Here is a 23,964-nt window from a genome sequence, read left to right as displayed (position 1 = left end):
ATGAGGGTATTATTTCATTTTAACTAGGAATAAAGGCTATACCAGACAAAAGGAACATATTTTGAAATGAGGGCATAATTGCTGCAGCCACAAACATTCACACTCTCACTTTGCTCACAAAACCCATTGTAAGCCTGTGTGTTGCACATCTGCACATTTCTTGTACAAACATAGGACTGAATCTCCATCATGTGTGCCTTCATCTCTGTACCTGGAGACATGCCCTCTGCCAGCAGCAATTAGGAGCACCTTCAAGTAGCAAACAGAATACCATCAAAAGCCATTGTAGAAGCAGAATAAACAGAGCAGTTCATTGATTTTAAGAAAATCTCCAAGACTGGCACACACCCAGGAAGCATTTTTTTGTAGCCTATGGATTTTTAGTTAATAAAATTTTGATAACTGTTAATCTTGAGTAATATATCAGTATGGAAACAATATAGTTCAAAGGATGATTAATCTGTTCCAGTGTGATAAATGTTAAACAAGGATAATTAATTCCAAATTTTTACATTCAAGAACGTGAGCTTCTGAATGGTTAATCAAATACATATAACAGTAAGATAATTCAGGAAGCCTGATCACGTATCATATGCCCCATCAGAGGCCTCATCTATCATCAAAGAAATAATCTCATTCTAAGAGCAACTTGACTGCACAGTCAGACATTGAGACATTGTCCCTAAAACTGTCCATCCCACATTTGCCTTGGAAGGATTGCTGTAATCCATATGCTCTTTCACACAACTTCGCAAGTGTGTATGAGCCTTCGCTATGATCTCTTGCTGGAAGTACTCCATTTGCATCATCCCCAACCAAAGTTAAATCACCAAAATCTGGAATCAAATGTGGCAACCTTGTACAAACCTCTTAATACTTCATCCAAGCGCACTGCTCTCAGATGAATCTTTTCATGCTTTAGGAAGTGAAGCCTGACATGCAAGTATGAGGTTCACTATTATAAAGCAATAGTTACCCAAGAGGTAATAGTTACAAGAAAAATATGCTTTCCCTATATAAGACTAATAACTGTAAGACTTTAAAACAAAAGTGGTAGCCAAAAAGCAAACACAAGAAATTTAGGATGGTCCTGAATAAGTAAGGAGATTAATAGAGAATGAATCGGGGAGAGCAGTTTCTGCTAAACAGTTTCTGCTATTGTCTTCCTTTAGGGTTTAGGCTGCTTGCGCTAGAGGCAAACAGAAATAATTAGCCACAGAGGATAATTTCTGAGTTCACGCTGAGGTCTTTTGGGCATGATTTTCTTGTTTCCAGCACTTAATTGGCCAAATTACTGCTGTCACTGAAATGCGCCGGGAGGGAGGGGGGTGGAAATGGCTTTTCAAAACAGTCGTTACTGTAGAATTGTATAAGCTCTGGGAAGTACATCATCCACAGTTTCTGAAACCTGCACAACTAATGTAAATAACAGGATGTAAAGCAAATTTCCTCTATAGGTTCTAGAAAATTATACTTTGTTGTTGTTGTTTCTGTCAGGAAAAAAAATGTTTAAACAGTTTTACTGTTGCTCAAAGAAAGGAGAAGCAAGGTGTCCTTTAGAAACTGCTGTGATTAGATCAAGGAGCATGCATCTGACAAAAGACACAGATGGTAAGGATGCTTTGAAGGCTCCTGAAAAATTGGGTGCTTGGGTACTTGAAGGTTTTGCACTTTGTTTTAAAATAAAGTATCTTCACAAAAGACACCTTCACAGGACGGGCTGCTATGTTTCTGTTATGTAATGCTGAAAAGTGCTCAAAAGGAGGCCAAACTGGATGGAGAAAAGTTCCTGTTTTAACACAGAATTTTAGTTTATTAAATATAGTGAGAAGACAGAAGGGAACAGGAATTTTTGATGTCTACCATTCAGCGCTGAGTATGATGCCAAGAACAGAGAAATTAGTAGACTGCTAGAAAGAAACAAGACCTGTACAAAAATCATAAATCTATCCTGTTTCCAGATGCTGGCTTGCTAAAGGAAGCCAGAAGAGCTGAATCCTAGCAAGCAGTATTTTACCAAAAATCAGGAACTGCACTTTGTACCACTGTTCCCAGTTCCCTGAACAGAATCCAGAATGTAAGCATCGCTGAATCATGCAAAGTTCAGTAGGGAAACCATGCCAAGAGTGCTATCAACAGGCAGTACCTAGTAGGGTGCAAATGATGTCTTCTGCAAAACAACAGCATGAAGTTTTCATTTCTGTCTCTGGGATTTATTTCAGATCTTGGGATGATGGGTCTACTAGAAACATGTCATTAGAAGACAACCACATTTCCCCTCCGTTATTACATGTGCACAATGAAAGAGAAATCAGCAGGGCTACCACCTCTGAATGCTTCTAGCTGGGGAAAACTCCCATGAAATACAAGTATGCAAAGAAGAATTTAAATGTCAATTTCCAAGTCACACATGCCTGATAGAATAGGTCAGTGCTTGAGTATAACTGCATCTAATTACCGAGGTTTGGAATGTCATCAGTAGATGTCAGAGCAATATTTGAACTCTCCATTTTTAGAATTCAAACTCCTATTTTTTTTTTCTCTGTAGAGAAACTATAGGATTCTATCTCTTCAGAAATAGCTGTGTAAAATTTCTCCTAAACCATAATCTTAGTAAAACAAGATTTAACAAGAGTTGGAAAATTATTTTAAAAGGAATTAAACTGTTTGTTTGTTTGTTTGTTTTTCACATAGGTGGGATTAAAATTATTGCAAGATGTACCATATCATTCAGCTTTCGTTTCAATCAAGAGAAAAGCAATTTTATGATACTTAAAGACAATCCTCTCTTTCTTGATTGTTTCTATCAATCCTCTAGTGCCAGGCTGCCACCTACAGAGTGCTAATTCCAGGATCTTCTGATCCTGCCAAACTTCATCCAGAGCCAACTTCTTGCTTTACAAAGCAAGGGTGTTTTTGCATACTCAAGCTCTGGGGTTTCGTAAAAAGATGGAGGCAAAAGCCACTGGAGAAAAGAAAAATCATTAATCCTCAACAGTCCTCAGCCAGGCCTCCAAACAAACTTTCCCAGTAGTATTACCTTGTTTTTCAAGCATATTCTAGAGAAAGATTTGACCCTTTAGCCTAGCTGAGCTGGTTCTGAAATTTTATTATGACTCTATATGTCAGTCAATATTGTCAGTCATTTCACTGTTTTACAAAGTTAGAGCAGTCTACATTTTGGGCAGGCAATGAGTACCAAAAGTAGAAGAAAAACAGGCTATTTAAACCCTAATGTGACATGCTTTCTGTACTTGCTGTTTTTTAAACAATTACACAGCCTCAAAACTTTTAAGAAAATATGACTGCAATAATTATGACTTAATATACTTTACAGCTTTATAGGGTACTTCCAACATGAGGTAGATTTTATGCTTTAAGTATATCATCATCTTGAATTTCAAAATATGATAAACCATGAAGCATATGGTTTGTCACTACAATGTAATCTGTAAGAAAAAAAAAGGTTAGCTTCTATCTCAGAGGGGCTACTGGCGTGCCTCATGCAAAGTACCCATAAACAACTACCAGGCTGCACAAAATTTGCTACAGCATATTCCACCTAAGTTCAAACGTCCTTTCTGTTAGTACACAACCAAATTTAAAACTAACTAACTAACTAACCGGCTGCAGGTAAACAGCTCTTCATGTCCTTACCACATTTTATGTGATTGAGAAAACACAGGACCTAATACCCTGCTGCGTGGTAAGAAGTTCAGAAACAAAGAGGACAGAATCAGGAAAGTTTGCCTGTGCTCTGGCAAAGGATTCGCACAAAGATTTGAAAGCTTCTAGCTCGGGGGCCTTTCTTCAGATTTCTTAAGGTATTTTTCCTCTAGAAAGTAATGAAATGCTGGCATGGAACAGTATGCGTTTTGCAACATGTTAGTGTACTGACCTTCTCAAGTGGGGAGAGGAGGAGAAAGCCTTACTGTGGAAGAACAGCCAATGGTCTGAGAATAGTCTGAAACGCCAACTTAGCATTTTTGCACTTCAAAAGCAGGTGTGATGGTAAAATTGAGGCTGTTATAAATATATGGTTTGCTTTGGTAGTTTATAATTCACAGTGGCATTTAGTGGGTGGAGTTGTAAATTAGTAAGTGGATTGCTGCCACAGCAGAGTATGCTGCTACACTGCAAAGAAGAAACTTTACTAAGAATAGGAATGTGGTCATGGTGATAATGAACAAGGGCCTAGCATGCTGAAATGGTGATGGGAGATCTGGAGGTGGTTGCTGGATGTGTAACAGCTGTTCTAGAAATGAGATATTATCAAAGATTTTTGAAAGATTGAATTGGATGAAAAGCATAGAAAGCTTAACCAATAAGGCTTGGTTTCAATTTTTGGTGGTACTACCAAAAGGAATAGTAGCATATGAAATATTTATCTTGTTAATAAATTGGAAGGTACAATTTTACTGACAAAAAAATGCCATATTTATTCTGCCATAATAGGGAGGCAAGATGGCAGCAGAGTCTCTATGCATAAAACCGTCCTTTTTTCTATCACTTTTCAGTGAAGTGAATTAATCAGCTATAAAAGTAATATGATATGGTAATCAGATATTTGATCTGTTCAATCAAACACCCAAACCAAAAAGGCCTGTTTATACACTAGTTACTTCCAAAAAAAAAAAAAAAAGAAATAATATCGATCTTAATGCAGAGTTTTAAAGCCACTAGCTTTCTCTGGGGCGGGGAATGATTTACCTATTGCTTGCTTGGACTGTTTGTAGCTGCAAAAGGTTGCAAGCAAATAGCTTTAATCAGGAATTCGGAGTGAAAGGTGCAGATAGATGGGCATGGCAATATAAAACATGCTCTACCTTCAAATATTTGGAAGCTGTACCACAGAGTGACAGCTGCAGCATGATCAGCGTTCAACCATGAGTTCACAAGAAAATACACTGAACCCAAATGCTCATCAGGGTGACCTGTGCGACTACAGTAAATTCATGGTTTTGACTGCTTGAATTCCCCATCAGTGATCATCATCATAATACTCTCACTCCTCTTGCTTTAACATGCGTGGCCTATATCAGCCTTAAAACAATCTGCAGGAAGCTTTTCAACAAAAGCAAAGAGAAATCTGCAAGAAATCACTGTGTCCACTTCATGCCCTAGCACAACCCTTTCCTACGGGGCCCTGCTTTGATCGCTGTTTGTGCTGGCCAGCTCCAAGCCTCCCAGCAGAGTAGGGGTTGTACACAGATGTTGCACTGCAAACAGCTTATCAGCAGAGGAGGCTGGGTCACTTTTCCTGTAGGAAGACACCAACAAAGCGATTTTGTCACAAAAGGTCTAACCTCGCTCCTTTCCAAGGGAGGGTGCTGGACATGGTTCTAACAGCAGATGCTTGGAGCTGCACATTAACAGTCCCTACTTATTTATTTATTTATTGTTCTCAAAAATCCAAGTGTTGATTTCATTCACCATCAGTCAGATAAAAGGACTATTCAAAAGATGTTTTGTGCCAGCGACCTATCACTCCGCACAGATGAGTTGTCCACACGGAGCTACCGATCATCCAGTGATCGCTACAACTTCTGCACAGGAGCTCCTCAAGGAGGCAGGTATCCAGAGAGAAATAGCTGAGTTTCTGTTCTCCTGCTGGAAGGAGTCCATCTTATAACAGGATTTATAGCAGTTTTTGTGCCATAGATAGGAAACAGATAAAGTTCTTCTATCAACCTTAAGCCATTTGCAATGAGCTATTTGGCAGACAGGATTAAAGGGGGGTAGGGCCCCAAGTAGCCCAAAGACTTCTGCTTTAAATTCTGTGTTCCCATACATTAACAAATAGAAAGCATACGATAAGATAATGATCTTCTGTTTCAAATCCTTTCTTTCTCAAAAACAGCAATGAGGCACTGATGTGTTACCCTCCATTTTATCACCGATAAAGAATTGCAGGAGTTGGGAGTTCAGCACAACCATTTAAAGTCTGCCCATCTCAGGACTGTACATGCTTGCAATTTATCTTAATTAAAGCTCCCAAACTCTGTTTGAATAAGAAAATTCACTAGCCAGAAAGTGAACTTCGCAACCTCAAAGTACTTTGCTTTTCATAACACTGAAATCTGTCATGTTAGGAAACATACAATAATAAGCAAAGCACTGATAAGAAATATCATAGTTTAAAATATTTGATTCTAAACTACATTTAAAAAAAGTGAAACTAGAACTGCATTAAGTATTTTGACCCCATGTCTCATTCCCTCTTTAGACTATTCTGAATAGCTCAGGAGTAGTGCTATGGGATGGTGTAATGAAATAAGCAAGACCAGGATTGTAAAAAAGTGGTAATACCTTTTCCAGGCAAACTGACATAACTGAAAAATAGATGAGCTCTCAAGAAAAAAAAAGATGTTTGTCAAATCTCCAAAATAAGTCTTTACAAATAGATAAATTGAATTGTTCTGATACCATGATGATAAATATAGGCATACTCTAAAAAAAAACATAGCTAGAAAATTTGAAGTTAAAGAGTGATTCATATCTCTTGTAGGAAATTCATAAAGCTACGTCTCAAGACACTGCTGCATGGTTGAAAATCCATGGAGGGTTTACCCCTTTTTAGGTTAAGAAAGAAACAACAGCAGTAATATTAATAAATTGGAAACCAGGAGGAGAGAAAAAAAAAGCATTATCCAAATTTAATTTACTGTGTGAAAAGTATAAAACATTTAATAAATTGCTTACAGAATAAACTGACTTGGAGTGTTTTTCTAGTGCCAAATACAACCAAAGGACAACACGTTAAATAAAACTGAAGTTGACTTGAATGACATGACTGGATGGCAAATTTTGTCACTAACCAGATTAGAAAAATACCAATGAAAATTCATACAAAAAATAATTTAAAAAAAATCAACTGAGTTAGAAGTGAAGTTAAAAAACATGATCTATAGCACAGTGGCATATGAAGTAGAACAAAGCAAAAAAAGTAAAAGTGATTACATACTAAAGATGCAGATGCATATGTTTTTGGTGGCAGTATTTTTAAAAAAAACTATTTCTTGCAGTCATTGATTAGGGGCAGGGACTATTTTCTTTCAGTGTTGTCAGTCAGCTTACTAGAGAACACACATTGGTATGGCTCAGCATTACAGAACTGGCAGAGCTGGCAAGGTTGTCAGTCATTTGGAAGCAATAATAAAAATAATAATAATAAGTCATATTAAGGGGGATGAGTTGTCTCATTTTCCAAAACAGTATTACAGGGAAATGCAAAGACTGTATTATGTGCTGTCACGATTCCATCCAATTGCTCTTTCTAGAGATTAAGTACACATACTTGGATATAGTATTACAGGCACAAGTAAACTATATTTTGTATTAATTCTTAATACATGGTTCCTCTACTTGCAATCTAAAACTAAATTGGCCACATAACATTACAAATGTCTATTATGAACATGCAATGTCACTATTAACCCCATATTTTTCCAGCTCAGCTGCTATTTTCCAAGCATACTAAATTGATCTTGTCAAAGCTTATTTGTTTGTCCAGGCTACTTTGTTGTATGGGCCAGTTGTGATCACCATCATGGCAGAATTGACTTAATTTTGTCTCCAATAAACATGAAAATTATCTCCTGTACTCAGACTTAAAATATCCGTTAGGCTCAAAGTGAACCACAGCCAGTTGACATAGGTGCACTTTAACTTTTTTTTTTTTTTTTTTTTTTTTGCTACTCAGCAGCTGAAGACTTGGTTAAAGGATTCAGCATCACGTGAATAACCCACTTGTGCACCACAGGAAAAGTGTTGTACGGATCAGAATTTAGGAATGTCTGATATTCAATACATGCCTTGTATACATGTCAGCTGATCTTTACACTGACTAACATTCCCTATGATTCCTTCGGAATAGCTAAGCTCAATTATGTTGGTTATTCTCATCTCCTTTTGGACAAGTTTCTTCTCTAATGCTGTCTTCTATGATGTAAAATACGCTGTTCTTCTCTGATTAAATTAATCTGTTCTCCAAAATACATTAATAACATTTCGCATCTTAACAATTCTGCAGCACAGAGTGGCTCCTGATGCCTATTATCATCTAGAACCAAGTATCTGATTGATTTAGAGGCTTCAAGAACATCCAAGGTCTACACAGGTTAATTCACAGAGCTGAATTTTTCTGTCTCAATTCAGAAGTAGATGAGTATGAGCCACTTACAGTCCAAAGATATACAACAATTAGTAACAATCAGTATGCATATTATATGCATCTAGAACTTGCCATATACAAACTTGTTCAGGACATTCACAGATAAAGAGGTACCTGAAGCTGTCAACAACTTTAGTAACTTCAGATCTGTTTCTGGCAAACGACGCAAGGGAAAAAAGAAAAAGATCTTATTTCCTGAGTAGCAATAGATAGGCTGAAATCAAGTTACTGTATGTCTTTGTATCATTTAATCAGTGAAAAGCATGCAATTTTTCAGGACAACCTTTTAAAAGCCATTCATGGACTTCTATCCAAAATGTACACATGAGCAGATAATTATCCCATATCAGTATTTGTTAGGATGGATGAGCATTTGCAAAATAATGAAAAAAGAGCATCAACATTCTACACATAAATAACAATAAAATACTATGCATAACAGAGTGTGCACCAACCTGTTTCCAGTCCAAAAATATTATTTAAATATGCGCTCTAAATTACATATATTTAACTTATATGAATGTACTATTCTGAAAAAGAAAACATATCACAGTTCTATAAGCCTGTAAACAGCTACTTTCTGAATAAGAATTGTTTTTTTCTGTATTAGTCCTGTATCAACTGAATATTTACACATTTAACCTGAGGCATAAGTAAGTCTTACCTCAGGGAACGGTAGCTTTGTACTAGAACACGGAAACACTTAATTGTCTTAATGAAGCTGTGTCAACATGAAAGGGTATTTTAACACATTCCGAGCTTAAATTATATTTATATTTAAAATACTTTTCTAATTATATTTGTAAAAGATAGATGTACTCCTTTTCATAATGGGATGGTGGCATGTAGGGAACAAGGCTGGATGGAACAGCCTGGTGGCTGCAAGCCTTTCACACAGCGCAGTATTGTGTACTACACTACACATTACACATGGTGCTAAGTTACAGGAAAAAGAAAGGGAGAGAACCTAATTATTTCTAAATTCCTGCTTGTCTTAACAGAATGTGTGTCATCACCTTGGGCAGCTAGATCTCTACAGAAACAGATGGATAATGACTGATAAATAAGATATAATTATTAATAACAAAGATATGCAAATTATTATACAGCCAGTCCATGAGTGTTCTCTTCCCCCATTGAGACTGAAAAGTAATTTATGATAAGCTGGCATTTACCATGAACTAAAAGGACACACAAGAATTTATAGCACAAGACCTAACACATGGTAAATTCACAGACCAATTTACAACTCTGTGTGCATACCCTACACTTACACACATTTCACTACTATCACAGACTGCCTTTTCTTTTCTGTTCCATGAATAATACAATTATTTATATCAGTAATACCAACTAAATCTTCTGAATGTAACCAACCAGTAGGATATACAATAATTGACCCATGTTTCCAGATCCATAGCAGAAGTTTTCCTAAAACAAACTAAACTAATATAGTTCAATCCAGCAAAATTCTGAGGCCTCAATAGCATTGACTCTAACAACAGTTAGAGCCAAATCTTGTAAAGTTTCTTTATTATTAAAATTAATGAAGTTAAAGGATTCAGCCAAACATTGTTATGTATGAGGTTTTCAAAAACCGCACATAATTCTGGATGCTCTGGTTCTTGTTTTCTGACTTTCGTAGGCTGTTCTCCAGCTCTTTCAAGCATATCTCATGGTGCTTTTCATTCTAAAGGAAAAGTAACACAACACAACTTAGAAATAAAATACAAATCAAAATATTAATGTAATAGAATTAGTACCTAAATTTTATAAGCCTTAGTTACTCAAACTTCTCAGGGGCTCTGAAAACACAAGGTCCTCAAAAGGGCCTCAAGACACAGAAGATTTATGTTCAATCAGAACCAAAATGAACATGTTTAAATAGGTTTATAATCCAAAAAAAAAAGGCCTGGGAATGTAGAAACTAATCTAAATTTGTGTCATAAGTGACTCCTAGCATATTAACTCTATTATTGACTTAAGACTCTATAAAGTTGATTTTTCAAGGAAACATTAGTTACTGATCTCTGTTGTAACATGATTTTTGTTGCCTATGGTTCTTAATTTAAAAAAATAAAGCAAACAAATGAACAAGAACAAAAAGACTAACTGCAGCACTACCTGCTCATTAAACCCATACCTGATGCACAGCAGAGATTGTTTGTTATATTTACATGGGTGTTACATATATTCAGGAGTTACCTTTTACACCTATTACAGATTTCAGATGCTAGTTGGTTAAAATACATTTTTTTAAAAAGTAATTATATCAAAGTCTTCAGATTTAAATCCAGCTCTAGAAAAAGAAACTATCTAGAATGATTAACTGAAAATAGTTACCTTCATAATCCTATTTTGTTTCCAGTTTCATTACAACAAGGTGAATAGGATCATATTTTCTATAATGCATTGCTGGTTATACGTAAATGTAGTTATAAAACAAACAAAAAAACAATGTATGTTCTGAATTAATTTACAACTGTTCTTCTCAGACAAATACCCTTTGTATTTATTTTTAACTGTAAAATGGAAACCATTTGAAAATATCTTATTTTCACACAGAATGACCAGCAGGAGTATTCTGGCAAGTGACCTGAATTTTTATTATCTAGGATTGGTGATTCTCAGAGTTTCTTTGCCTCCAGCCATCGGTGTGAGCATTTAAAATGGACTAAGGAGCAAATAATGATTCAGAAATGAAAATATGCTGGTATTTTCATTCAAAATAGCAAATATAAATAGCTTGAAGTAGAGCCATGTGCTAGAGATCCAATTTTGGATCTCAAACAAAGTAAAATCAGTGGTAGTCAAGTTAAAGAAATCACTATGAGGCCTAAAATAAACAATAAAATAATCTACAGATTTCTTAGAAGTGATAAAAAAATGATTACTTTCAAATTAATAAAGAGTACAATAAGAACTGACAAAAACAGAAATGCAAGTCTGTGCTTGTTTTCTAAGTTGCCGAGAGAAATAAATTGGGATCTGATCTCAAGTATGCTCAGACATCAGAAAAGGAATAACAGCGTACAGCACCACGTAACAGTAACTCTGCCTTGCAAGTGCTGGCAGTGACCCTTTCCATATTGTTTCTTTGATGTACATTTTCAGGTTCTTTAAATCTCCAGGGCTTTAAAATTAGTTAAGGATTCCCAACTTACACTTGATTTCATAACAAGAATAGAAAAGATAAAGTTGAAATACACTTGTTTCTACACCACCATACACATACTCTACTACCAAAAACTCCTGAAGAAGACTAAACCAAACTGGAATCACTGAACATAGGTGTTAAGGTATAGGATCCAATAAAGAGTTTTTTTTTAAATCTCTTTCAGCTGAACTACAACACTCTCACTGTTGCGCCCTTCCCCCCCCCCCCCCCCCCCCCCAAAAAAAAAAAAAAAAGCTGTGAATGCCTAGTCTTAATACACCTCCTTAGGGCAAGGAACTTCATTTCTTTCTTAAAATTAAAGCAAAGATATTGTGGTAATTTGCTTGCTGAATATGATTAAATTTTATACCCCAATTCAACCTGAGTGTTCTTCTGGGACAAAAGGCAAGAAAATTTTCTTAATTTTCTACTTAACTTTAGCATAGTAAGAAATTACTATTAAAAATATATATATTTGAAATTTGAAATAGTAATTTTAAATGTCTGACTTTGTTTTAACAACACTTTTATCTTAGGGCAAATGCAGACATTAATTAAGTTACACTTGATGCAGATAAAAATTAAGCATATCAAACACAGAATTATATCTCTGATGCCTTATTTGAATCCTGAATAGAATTTACATTTAGGTTGGCTTAAGATTTTAGTCTTGAAAGCTTTAAGTCAGAATACAGAATATTGTTTCTGAGAGTCTAGGAGAGTATCTTTTAGTGCCTTTTTACCATCATTTATATTTATTTTAAATAGCTTTGTAGTTTATTATCACTGATTGCTGGACAATTCTTTAATTGTATTAAAACTTTGGTTGAAGCAAATGATATGCCATTGCCAGTGTAGGGAATTCAGGTGTGGCTGTCATTTTATTAAGAGACAATGAAAAGAGATTTTTTAGGTTCATTAAAACAGTAAGTAGCCCCCTATTCCCCACCAACACTTTTTTTGGCTTTCAGATAGTATTACCCATCCAAAATACCTACCTATTCAGCAGAGCCACAGTCTAAGAAGATAAGTATCTGCATATCAAAGCCTAGGCATTTAGAAGCCTGAAACTTTGAAAAAAAAAAAAAACATCTCTTCTGTTACTAATTACATTTACGTGCAACATCAGTATGCAACTGAAAGCTTTGCACAAATTCCAGTAAGATCAGATTCTTTTATCAACTCAGGGAGAAAAAAAAAAAAATACCACTACATGGTTATGGAACTGTTATTCTATTACTCAAATCTAGTTATGCTTACTGAAGCTGATTAATCTGAGAGGGAAATTAAAATTTCATATCTTTTTTTTTGATTTTGGCTTCCTGGGAAAACTGGATTGCATAAGAGATGTAAACTCAATGTTATTCCAGTTATTTAGTAAGATAGGCTAAACATCTGTTGAGTCTATTAGAAATGTCAATATACAAAGTATATTGTCGAGTTGAATTAATTTGCTGTTTCCTAAAATGCATATCAATTGTATTAAAACAGTGGTTTTCAGTAAAAGAAACTTTATGGAAAAAATGATGTGGTAAGTAACATTGTTTATGACTTAAGAAATTATTTACTCACATGGTGAAATCTGCAGAGAATTTGGTTTTTCTCTTCTTGCCACTCTCTCAGTTCAGATTCAAGGAGTAGTATTTTTGTCTGAAGGGCTTGTTCTGTGTATGACAGTCTTTTAAATTCTTCAGCTACCTATTATAGTATGAGATAGAATGTATTTACATCTACTTGCAGTTAAAGCCCAAACCAAACTATTCTCTTGTACCTTTGCATTAACAGCTCTATTTCCCATTCTATTACCTAACACTTCAGCTATTTCCCATGCACAGAAACTACAAAAAACCTGGGAAGTACTCTGGCTGAATTTGAATACAGTTTCAATTTGGAAAAAAAATTATATATATATACACACACATGAGTAACTAATAGTAACTAATTTGTAAGTGTACCCCAACTTGTTATTTTTTTCAGAACCAAATCTATATTCTCAGACAGTATTGAGAAGTAGTATTGAGATAGTTGTTTTTCAACATAGAATCACTGAGGTTGGAAAGGACCTCTAAGATCATCAAGTCCAACTGTTAATATGATTAATCTGAGATGAAAATTACAACCTCATGCCTATTTTCTGATTAAACTAATATAATACACTGCAATCTAAATTCCTACATTTCCTCTTCCATACTGTTTGCATCCTTTGTGTAAACAAAAAATCTCCACTTAAAGGGTGCAAATCCTTCCTCTAAAATTAGAAAGACTTTAGCACCAAAGTTCTTGTGGACTGCAAAATTAATCGTGGAGGGCAAAATTAAGATCTCGTTCAGAAACCTCCTGTTCTCTTCGTGAGATTTATGTACAATGTAGTTAAAGCATTTTGATTTGTCACAAAAATGATGGTGAAATGTTGGTTCACTGAACTTTGTCATTAATTTCAATAGGATATGTATTCCACAAAGAAGTTGAATTGCATGATTCATATTTAAACAGGCAGAATTCCAAGTAAATTTTAGCAATGCTCCTTATATGCAAATAATCTTTTCCCATCTTTTATTCTCTTGTTTTTAACATCATATGAAAGCAGAAAATAGCAAACAAAGCTGAGAGGTGCACTAAATAATCAATACCATTTTTTTCCCTTCCTCCAAAGCAGATTCCAGTTGTCTGGTTAAACCATTATACTCTGCAATTTTCTTTTCAAGCTGCAATTTACTGCACTGAAGACTCTCATCTTCTTTTTTGAGCTGATAAGCAAGTTCTTCATTTTGAAATTCTATCTTTTCTAATTTCCTTTAGGCAAAAGAAATTAATGTATTATAATTCATTACAGCAAACCAGTAAAGAAATTATTTGCAGTCAGATTATTTTATTTTTTAAGAATTACCTCTTAAGGTCTTCATATTTCTTCTGAATGTTAAAGTTTTCTACTTCCAAGGAATGACTGTCCATGGAATTTATGTTGTCTTCCTCCTGTGAAAATGACAATTCCTTTCTAGTTGAAGAGATTTATATGCAGGATATTATAAAGTAAACCTGCCTATTAAAATCCAGTCAAATTATTTAACTTCAATTTCAAGTACATCTTATATTCATGTAAGAACTATCCTATATTTGAAACAAATAAAAATGCAGTCAAAGTAGCGGACTAAAACTTTGTGTGAACACTTAAGACTGATGACCTGCTATGTAACAAAGTGAAATCCTAACAAAACCCATATGCTGCCCATGCAGAGTTGTGTTTTGAGAGCTGGCCAGGTCTGTCTCCTTGTGAACCTTGACTCTTAAGCTTTAAATCCCAGCAAGAATAAATTCCCTCACTCTACAGTCACAGAAACCATAAAAATAATACTATATATATATATATATACACATACACACACATACATATACATACATATATATATACACATATATATATATATACACATATATATACACATATATATACATATATATATATATATATAGTTACCTGTGAAGAAAAGGCTAGCACTAACAAAGGATTTCAGAAAGTGGTAAATATTTATAATCAAAAATGACAATCAAGTTCATAAAAAGAGGTATATCACTAGCAGGACATGAAAAAAAGCAAGAAGCCAAACTATTTTACCCCTACCCAGCATCCAGATTGACAAATGTTTACATTTTCTTTTAAATCCCATAACAGTAGCAGTGGGATTATCGCTCTTGCTATCAACCATCAGCTTCAGATCAGCAGTAAATGGCCATATCACCATTCTGCTGGCACCGTAACATAACTCACAACCTCCATCATTCACTGGACTACCTCAAGCGGTTCCATTCACTAACTTGAGCTAACCTGGCTGAATTTGCTGACGTTATTTATATAGGCTGTTCTACTGGCAGACTGGGGGTAGAAGAAACCTTCAGCATAGGGGTAGTAAGTTGATGTCCCAGTCCAGATGAACCCAGGAAAGGGTTTCTGCACGTAGTCCAGTTACTTCAGAAGCAACTTCCCTAAATTCTAATCATAGGATCAAGGGCCAGGCTAAAATATCTAAAGGACCCAATTGAGATTTAATGCCAAAATTTAACTGCTATTTACCATACTAGTAGTTATATTCCCAATTATGTCACTATGCTTAGAAGTGGCTTTTTTTTTTTTTTGCATTTGTTCAGGAAAATATATAGTTGGACTAAAATTACATAGATAATTTTATATGTGTACCTCAAAACTAATTGTTGCTTAAATACTTTGCTATGCAAAAATTGATTTATGAGCTTACGAATATTTCAGGAATAAGTATTTAGAAAGATACAAACAAAATTTGATGTTATAATGATGATCTCGACATGAAATTTAAAAAGAAACATCAAGGTATACGTATTTTTAAAGAGCACAAGGCCTATAGGGACACAGAGACTCACTATGTTTCAACTTAAGTCAGCATAAGTTTTCCACACACACGAAAAAGATTAAATTTATTTTCTACCCTACTGATTCAAACACCTTTGTCATTTTTGCTAGCAAAGTATTCTCTTCTAATACAAAGCACATTAAAGGAAATGAGGAAAAAAAACAACCATGGAAATTGATGTCACAGACAAAAAAAGGCTGAGGAATATTTACACTCAGGCTTTTATTTTCTCTTAAAGCAGTAGTGTTAAAATTCTGCTAAAAATAGAAATTTTCCTATTGAAGCATATACTTGTTTTATATTTTATCAACCAACACAGTGTACTCGTTAACATGGTAAAGTTATCTTAAAAATATAACTTGTGGCTATTTCTCTGTATGAATATTGTCTGGTTTATAAATGAGTCATTAAAAACAAAATAAATGTGGTATTAAATTACTCCACAAGATACAAATAATACTTAGATTTAACCATTTATTTCCAGGGAAGAATTCTGAAAGACTTCTCATGACATAACTATGCAAAAGGTTCAAGAATGCACTTATTTAAAAAATAGAAAATCTGAAAGTAAAGACAAGTAACTAGGATTTCTTGTCACATACTGAACTCGCTTCTGGCAACAGTTTCTGAGCTTCTGATTTATGAAGCAAACAACAAAGGAAACAGCTTAACAGGCCCATGCACTAATAGAGGGGGAAAAAGTATTCCAGAGACTTTCTTTCACATTTTTTCCATTTATCTTTAAAAATCACTATGTTCTAGGCACCTGAACGTGTAGCTCCCTAGGGTTTTTGTGTTTCTGTGCATTGATCCTTTCCCAGTACATAAGCTTTTCTTGAAATCCTTGCAGCTTTTCCTCAGCTGCATTCAGTATGTCACAAACATGTTCTAACTCCTTTGACTCAGCCTCTATTTTGTCCTTCACCTGCATAACATCATCACAGTAAAAAAATCTAAGTGTAAAACCACAAATTAAGTGTTATAAAACTTAACGGCTTTCCATGCAAGTAATAAATCTGAAATTCTACATAGGTTGCATAACATCATCTATTTTATAAATACCCAACAAAGTTACAAGTTCATGACTGGGGAAATTTCTGTCTCTGACTACATGTCATTAAAGACTCTGTAACACTGATAACGAACGTTTACAAAATTATGCAAGTATTAGTAGCTGATCATGCAACACCTAAATTTTTATTTTTATCATAATATATTTTGGAAGATGGCATGCAAACACACTAAGTAGCTTACAGGAAAAATTCTGGCCATACAAATATTGCAGTGCTTGAAAAGCAGGCAACAACTAAAGCTGCATTCAATGCTGCACAAATATTATTTATGGGAACAGAAAATATTTTTCTCCATTCTACAGCTGAATCATGGAAAAATAAAGTTAGTATGAAATAAAATGAACATTTGAGATGCTCCTCTGTGAGGACTAATTCAATTCTCTAAAATCACGTCAGGCAATACAAACCTTGTCCCTGCCTCAACTTTATTGCTTGAAAAGAAAATGTATTATGATGAGCAGTGGAACTCAGGAAAGTGATTTTCCTACCATGTGTTCCAGCATTCAGCTTCACCTGCTGAAAAAAATTAAATCTCATCTCTGTATGGGTTCTCTCTTTTAACCACTATGTAAAACAAAGTTATGCTGCAGAGCAGTCTTACAGTGGGTTTTCTTCCCTACACAACTTTCACAGATGTTCTGTCAAGAAATCTAGTTTTAAAATCATCAACAAAATTGTATTTTTAAAAGTGACAAAATGAATTCTAAAATAGTAACCCAAGCCCATAGTCATTTGTCTAAGAACCTTTTCCCACTTGTTTGCAATTATATAGTATCCAAAAAACATCCATTCTCAAGTAACAGTTAGTATAACATTCAGTGCATTTAAGTGCAATTTTGTAGATGGAAAAAGAAAAACAGCCAGTACCTTGATACTACTACAATAAGTGGATCACAATAACATATGAAGGATCAAAGTCCTACAGAATTGTTTGGGAGCATGCTATAATACTGCAAAACTTACCTCATCTACTTCTAAACATTTGTTTTCTGTTATTCTTTTGTTTTCATTTAAGACTGTTTCATATCTGGATTTCAATCCTACTTCTGTTTGTAATTTTTGTACCTACAACACAATATATTTAAACCCATATTTTATTTTTTAAATCCAGAAAAGATAGAATTATTTGTATTGCTTCTGTCATTCCTATATTACAACAGCATTATAATCACCATGACAACAAATGTTTTATTACAAATAACAGCTTTACCATTTCCTCAAAACTACTTATAGATTTAAATCCTATATTTGAACGTTTCAATATGCTAGTCACCTGAATTTTACACTGTTCAACAAGGTTTTCCTGTAACTTTGCCTTTTCTTGCAGACCTAGCATCTCATTTTCAAAAGAACCAGTACTGTTTTCCAATGTAGCAAGGGAAACCTTGATTAAAACATGGAAAAAAAGCATTACAGTGCTGTTAAAATAACACAATATACAATATAATATTACCATCAAGTGACCTGCAGACATTAAAAGGAGTGGCAACAATTTATCCTGTCAAACAAAAACAATAGTCCACAGTTCACTTATCAGCTTAAATGAATATTTACTTGGGAAGATAAATACACTACAAAATCTGGAAACTTAAAAAATTGAAATCAGTAATCAAGGTGAACTCAGTTCTTATGTTTGCAAAACTTTACTTTTAATTAAAAGAAAATTTCTAGGTAAACAATTTTGTAGCTACTGACAGTAAAATAAATGGCATCCTGGTTAAGCAGGATGATTAGAAAATCCTGTTCCTAACTTGATATCTACTATCCAGTAGATAAATTTTAAACGTCTCATTTCACTTACTGTAAAAAAAAATGGGTGGCAAAATTTATTCTACAAGTGTGGTATCTCTAGACAGAAGGGTAAAAGTGAAATAATGTGGTTAATTTTTTTTAATGTATCAGAAATACAGAGCCATTCCTCAGTGATTTACAACCATCTCACCTTTAATTTTTCATTTTCAAGATAAATCTTTTCATTTTCAGAGTTAACAGAATTTAGCTTTCCAAGAATTTCCTCATTAGATTTTCTTCTGTATTCCTCTTTTCTTTTCAGGTCTTCAGAAAGGCTTGTTATCTGCCTTGTTAGATAGGCAAGAACTTCTGTATTAGATGTTTCCAAAACTCTCACTATGCAAATTAAATTGTACCTTAAGATACGTTCCATCATTGTTTTTATTTATTACAAGAAAAAGGAAAAAAAAGAAACTGGAGAACACATTTAAACACCTTTAAAAAGATCTTAAGAAAGCAGTATCTATTGAAATAAGTTATTTTCCAAAAGAGATGTGATCCATCAAGGAAGTGAACGTATGGCATATTCTGTGTGTACATTGACTGGATAGTTTGAATAAGATTGGATAGTTTTGTCTTGCTTTTCCAAGCAAGACTAAACTGTTCAAATGGACATTTGAGAGGAACCAGTGGGGTGAGACTTTAATGCAACCAGAATAATTTTGCTGCTCCTTTATCCGGAGTAGAATCTGGAAGCCTAAGAAGCTTCTATGCTGCAGCAGATGCAAAGATTGACTCAAGCTGTTGAATCAGTTACTAAATGATTCTGAGGAAGCAGCATAGTAGTCACTAGCAAGCTCAGACTATTAGCAAGAATGCAGGAGAAATAACGTATTCCTTACTTCCACGGGAGAATTAATTTATTTAAAAAAAAATGTGAAACGCAGCTAGAATTATTACATTTGCTCTAGTTTTCAACTATAAAATTCTGCTCAAAAATTTACAATATCAATACATAAACTTGCTTACATTGTCAACATTAATACATTACTAAATATTAAGTTTATGTGATTACAGAAACTATAAAAATCAAAAACCAACAGTTTAACTTACTTCTTAAGGTCTTCTGTTTGAATTTCTAACATTGCCTTTTCTTCTACCATTCTATCATGCTGTTTTTTCCAGACATCAGAAGCTGAGAGTATTTCAGACAATTTGACTTCCTATAGAATACATGAATCACAGATCATGTAACATAAGGATGTCATAAAGAATGCCATCTCATTCTACAAAATCTTCTGAACACAGGAGGTGTTTAATATAAGCTGGCACTATTGGATTGCCGTAGTACAAAGCAATGTAAATTTTGTCTTTTTGTCTCAAAACAAACAAAAAACCCTACCCACATTTAAAGTTGCTCTCAAGGCAGAGAGATAGTTCAACACTTGCACTGTATATCAACTTTAGAATATACCAGCATTTAAGATGAAAATATTTTCTTAAAACAAAAATATTTCTCCAATACATCCCTACGTATATAAATTATATTAATTAATAACAAAATAAAATTCTGCCAAAACATTTAAAAAATTTAAAAAATGATAGCTTGATAAGAAATGCAAAGTTACATGAAGTCCCTCAGAGAAGTATGGATCATTAACCAACACATGCGATCTTGAAAGTACGTGTCTTCAATGGGCAAAGAAAACAACAGTATGACTACAAAACATCAGAAGTTTAGGAGTTAGATTAATGCCACTCCTCTGTACTGCTATTACTACTGTTTCCTCACAGAGATAAAATAAATAAATAAATAAATATTAAACAACTCCAGGTATACTAACTGGAAAAATACATCTTTAATACTGACATATCCAGAATGATAGCAACGCACACAAGAGTATGAAAACACACTCTTATTAGGAAATCCAAATAAGTCAATAAAGATCTCAGCACAGTTTTGATCCACTTGGCCTTTTCGAAAAATTACATGCAGTACAGATATAAGGGACAAGGAAGAATCCAAGGAGTAATATGGATTAAGGAAGTTGTGTTTGGATTTTGAAAAAGTTCAGAGCAAGCAGCTTAGAAATAGAAAGCTAACTATCCCTATGAGGCGCTGTAAACTGATAAAGAAAATAAAGACTTCAACCCCCAATTCTGAACTGCCAGCTAGTGTACCATACTTCTGAGCTTAGTCAGTGCATCTCCACAAAGGTGTAACAGGAAGATCAGAAAAGGTGTAATTGAAGCTGATCAGACTCCTCTCATTTACTACAGTTTGGAGCATACAACCTCGTGGCTTAAGACGTTCACTAAATTTTAACAAAAGAAAGACAGCGAATATAATTAATAGTTTGCAGGTCACTTATAGCAAGCTTTTCCTTAACTGAGGAACAAAAAATAAGAGATGCAAACGTAGCATGAACAACCAACTTTCCTATTTTCCAAAGGTAAAAGTCTCCCAAATCTTCAGTTTAAAAGAACAGTGCAACATTACTCACAGTGTAGTCACTCACATGTTCTCTTATTCTGGAGGTTAAGTTTTTCACAGCTTCTTCAAAATGTGCAGCTTTTCGTTTCTGGGATGTGATTGCTTTTCTCAGACCAGTCTTCTCTTGCTCACTTGTTTCCCTTAAGGCTAATATCTGATGCTTGTATTCACCAACTCGAAGTTTGTACTCTGCTATTTTCTTTTCTAGAGTCTGCAGCATAATTAAACATCAGATCTTTTCAAATTCTGTACCTTACAAATCAGTTTGTGAGATATAATGAGGAACAGAGCTGCAATTTTAATCTGTTTCCATTAATGTCTCTGTATCTTGTAGTTGACACAAGGAGCTAGCCAAGGTATGTACAGCAGTCGGCAAGAGAAAATACATGTTGGGAATCTCATTATGAAGATGAGCAAGAGAAAAGGTTGAGGAGGAATAGAAACAGAAACAAACAGGAGTAGCAGGAAAGACACCAATCTAACCATTGGCAAGTGCTCTTGGCAATGAATGTAAAATTTCAGTGTAGGTAACGTGGTATGGCCACTGAACCCATTTATTGGATGGAAAATAAACGTGGTTACGTCATTCCCTTATTTCTATACAGATTATCACCTTAATAATGTGATACATACTGATGTACTTGCAGTCTATGCTCTGAATCTGAAGTCAGCATGTCCATAACTAGGACTAGAGATAAGTAACACTGCATATGAAATTTAAAACAAAAGTTAAAATCTTGAATTTGTGTGGTTTATTTTTTTGTGTGTGGTGTTTTTTTTTTTTGTTTGTTTGTTTTGTTGTTGCTGTTTGTTTGTTTTAAATCAAGAAGCTAGGAAAGGCCAAGGTCTTTTCCCAAATATACATATTGTGATAGGGTCTTTTATTAGATGACTAAATACTATTTTCTTGCAACATCTCTGACTTTTCCCCCATGCACATAATGGCACCACTCTATTAATGAAACAAAATTGTGTAGTAAATAGTTAAAAAAAATCTAGTATTTTATATTTGATGAAGACTACCAAAGACAGTTTTCAACATATAATTAAAACAGGCTATGACAAGCTTAAACCAACGTAGTACATCACACATTGTATGGACAATTTGTGACTCTCATTTCCCTGTGTTTGATTTTGCAGCCTTCATGTATTTTTCATCCATTTAATTACATTATCAAATACTTATGATTCAGTTGAGACTAAATCTGGGTTCTACAACTGTAATGATATAATCCTTCCTATTGTTGTTAATATTTCTGACTAACAAGAAATGTCTGATGAACACAGTTTACTAATCCCATCCAATCTGGGAAACTGACGTCTCTAACTTCCTGACATCCATATTTTTCATCTACATATAGCTTTCTATTAAAATATGAATAGAAAAGGAGACCAGATATTAAAACACTGTATGATGACATACAACAACAGTCATATTGGACTCTGCTTCAAGGAGAATCTCAGATACATTATTTTTAAGGTACTATAGTTTATCAAAAACATGAAAAAGCTAGCAGTAGACAATTATTTTCATAAAGACACATGCAAGTTTCATTCATATAATTTCTTATTCTTCTGGCAATGTCAGTAGGCTATCAGTATTTATTTTTCCCCTCAAGTCATTGATAAACATCCTAATTTTAAGAATGATTAGAAACATGCATTTAACATCTAATATTTAACTTGTGGTCTACACAAATGGGACCACGACACACCATTTACCTAGTAACTATGCTACTTTGCCAGCCTTATTCATGACACTATTTGCCAGTTGCTATAACATGCACATAGTATGCATATGAGAGGATATCTCTTAGTAAAGGTGCTGCTAACGGCCCCAAAACTTATCTACAATCAATGCAAAGTCTATGTAACTTGCAATGTGAAAGATGGCCTCAGCTTACTGGGACTTAACAAGATGAAAAGTACAACTTCTAAAAATGAAATGATTAAAAAAGAAAAAAAAACATATGCAGGAAAGGGTTTTTATATATAGGTTCTTAGAATGTATTTAATAAACAAACACGTGACTTGCAGGAAAAATGACTTCAACAAACAGAGCAAATAAACATTCTGAGTCTATATATAGGCTTCCTTAATGTTGATAAAAGCAAACAACTGTTATCCCCTGTTATAACCGCAGGGGGTCACAATCACACTAAAAATGGGTGTTTTGAGTATTATTCAGTGGCTGAGGTAAATTTAAAGGGAGAATTAATTTCATATGCAGTCCCAAGTTCTTGTCTAGACGCTAACAAAATCATCACCAGCTAGCAACCGACTTCAGCACTTTTCAAAAAGCACACAAATGAAACTTTTATATAAAGATTTAAAGAAAATACAGTTATATATCAAGTTATTCAAGTATCATTGAAGGAAAATGTTGTAATTCTAACTACATTAGGCAGAACAAGAAAGCAATTTTTATTCAGAGGAAAATATGAGGTACTTATATAGACATAGATGTAAGTGGCCTTTTTTTTTTTCCATTGAGTTGCTATAGGTTCATTAACAAGTTCAAATGATACAATTTGTATGGGGTGCACACTATTAAAAAAAAAGCTTGTAAATTAATAACACACAGTTTTGCAAACAAGGCTCTCTCATTTATACCTACATTCTTTACAAGTTTCAAATACTAAAATCTGAGACTGCTTACAACTCCAGTCCCTGGCACATGACCTTTTCCTTACCAGTAACAACTGTAAATACCCAAATCTTCCTTTTGCTTGTTTTAATTATTTTTATTTTGAAGAAAGTAGAAAACATTTTACCTACCTTAAACAAAGTAAGATTAGACCCAAACATTTCTCTATCAGTCAGCATTAAGACCTTTATTGAGTCTTCCACAGTTTATAAAAAGAAACAGGTGTGTTTCACACTTATCTTAAACAGCTTAAAATAACAGACTCATGCTGGGGGCTTGTCTCTTTCTTCCTATTAACTATACGGAA

The 23,964-nt window shown here is 34.2% G+C and overlaps 1 protein-coding gene across 1 annotated transcript in view; it reads right to left on the bottom strand.

Moving 5' to 3' along the window:
• Positions 1 to 7,367: 7,367 nt before the first annotated feature.
• Positions 7,368 to 23,964, bottom strand: part of ODF2L (outer dense fiber of sperm tails 2 like) — a 29,859-nt gene continuing 13,262 nt past the window's right edge. The window contains 10 exon segments of the mRNA XM_040565759.1: positions 7,368 to 9,863; positions 12,903 to 13,028; positions 13,961 to 14,123; positions 14,218 to 14,303; positions 16,479 to 16,637; positions 17,749 to 17,850; positions 18,059 to 18,169; positions 18,728 to 18,863; positions 19,630 to 19,739; positions 21,036 to 21,221. Coding sequence (XP_040421693.1) covers positions 9,735 to 9,863; positions 12,903 to 13,028; positions 13,961 to 14,123; positions 14,218 to 14,303; positions 16,479 to 16,637; positions 17,749 to 17,850; positions 18,059 to 18,169; positions 18,728 to 18,863; positions 19,630 to 19,739; positions 21,036 to 21,221 — 1,308 coding nt within the window. The 3' untranslated portion in view covers positions 7,368 to 9,734.

Source organism: Cygnus olor, chromosome 8 (genome assembly GCF_009769625.2).
Source record: "Cygnus olor isolate bCygOlo1 chromosome 8, bCygOlo1.pri.v2, whole genome shotgun sequence".
Taxonomy (NCBI): Eukaryota; Metazoa; Chordata; class Aves; order Anseriformes; family Anatidae; genus Cygnus; species Cygnus olor.
The sequence above is the reverse complement of the archived record's forward strand: the minus strand, read 5'-3'. Positions and strand labels throughout refer to the sequence as shown.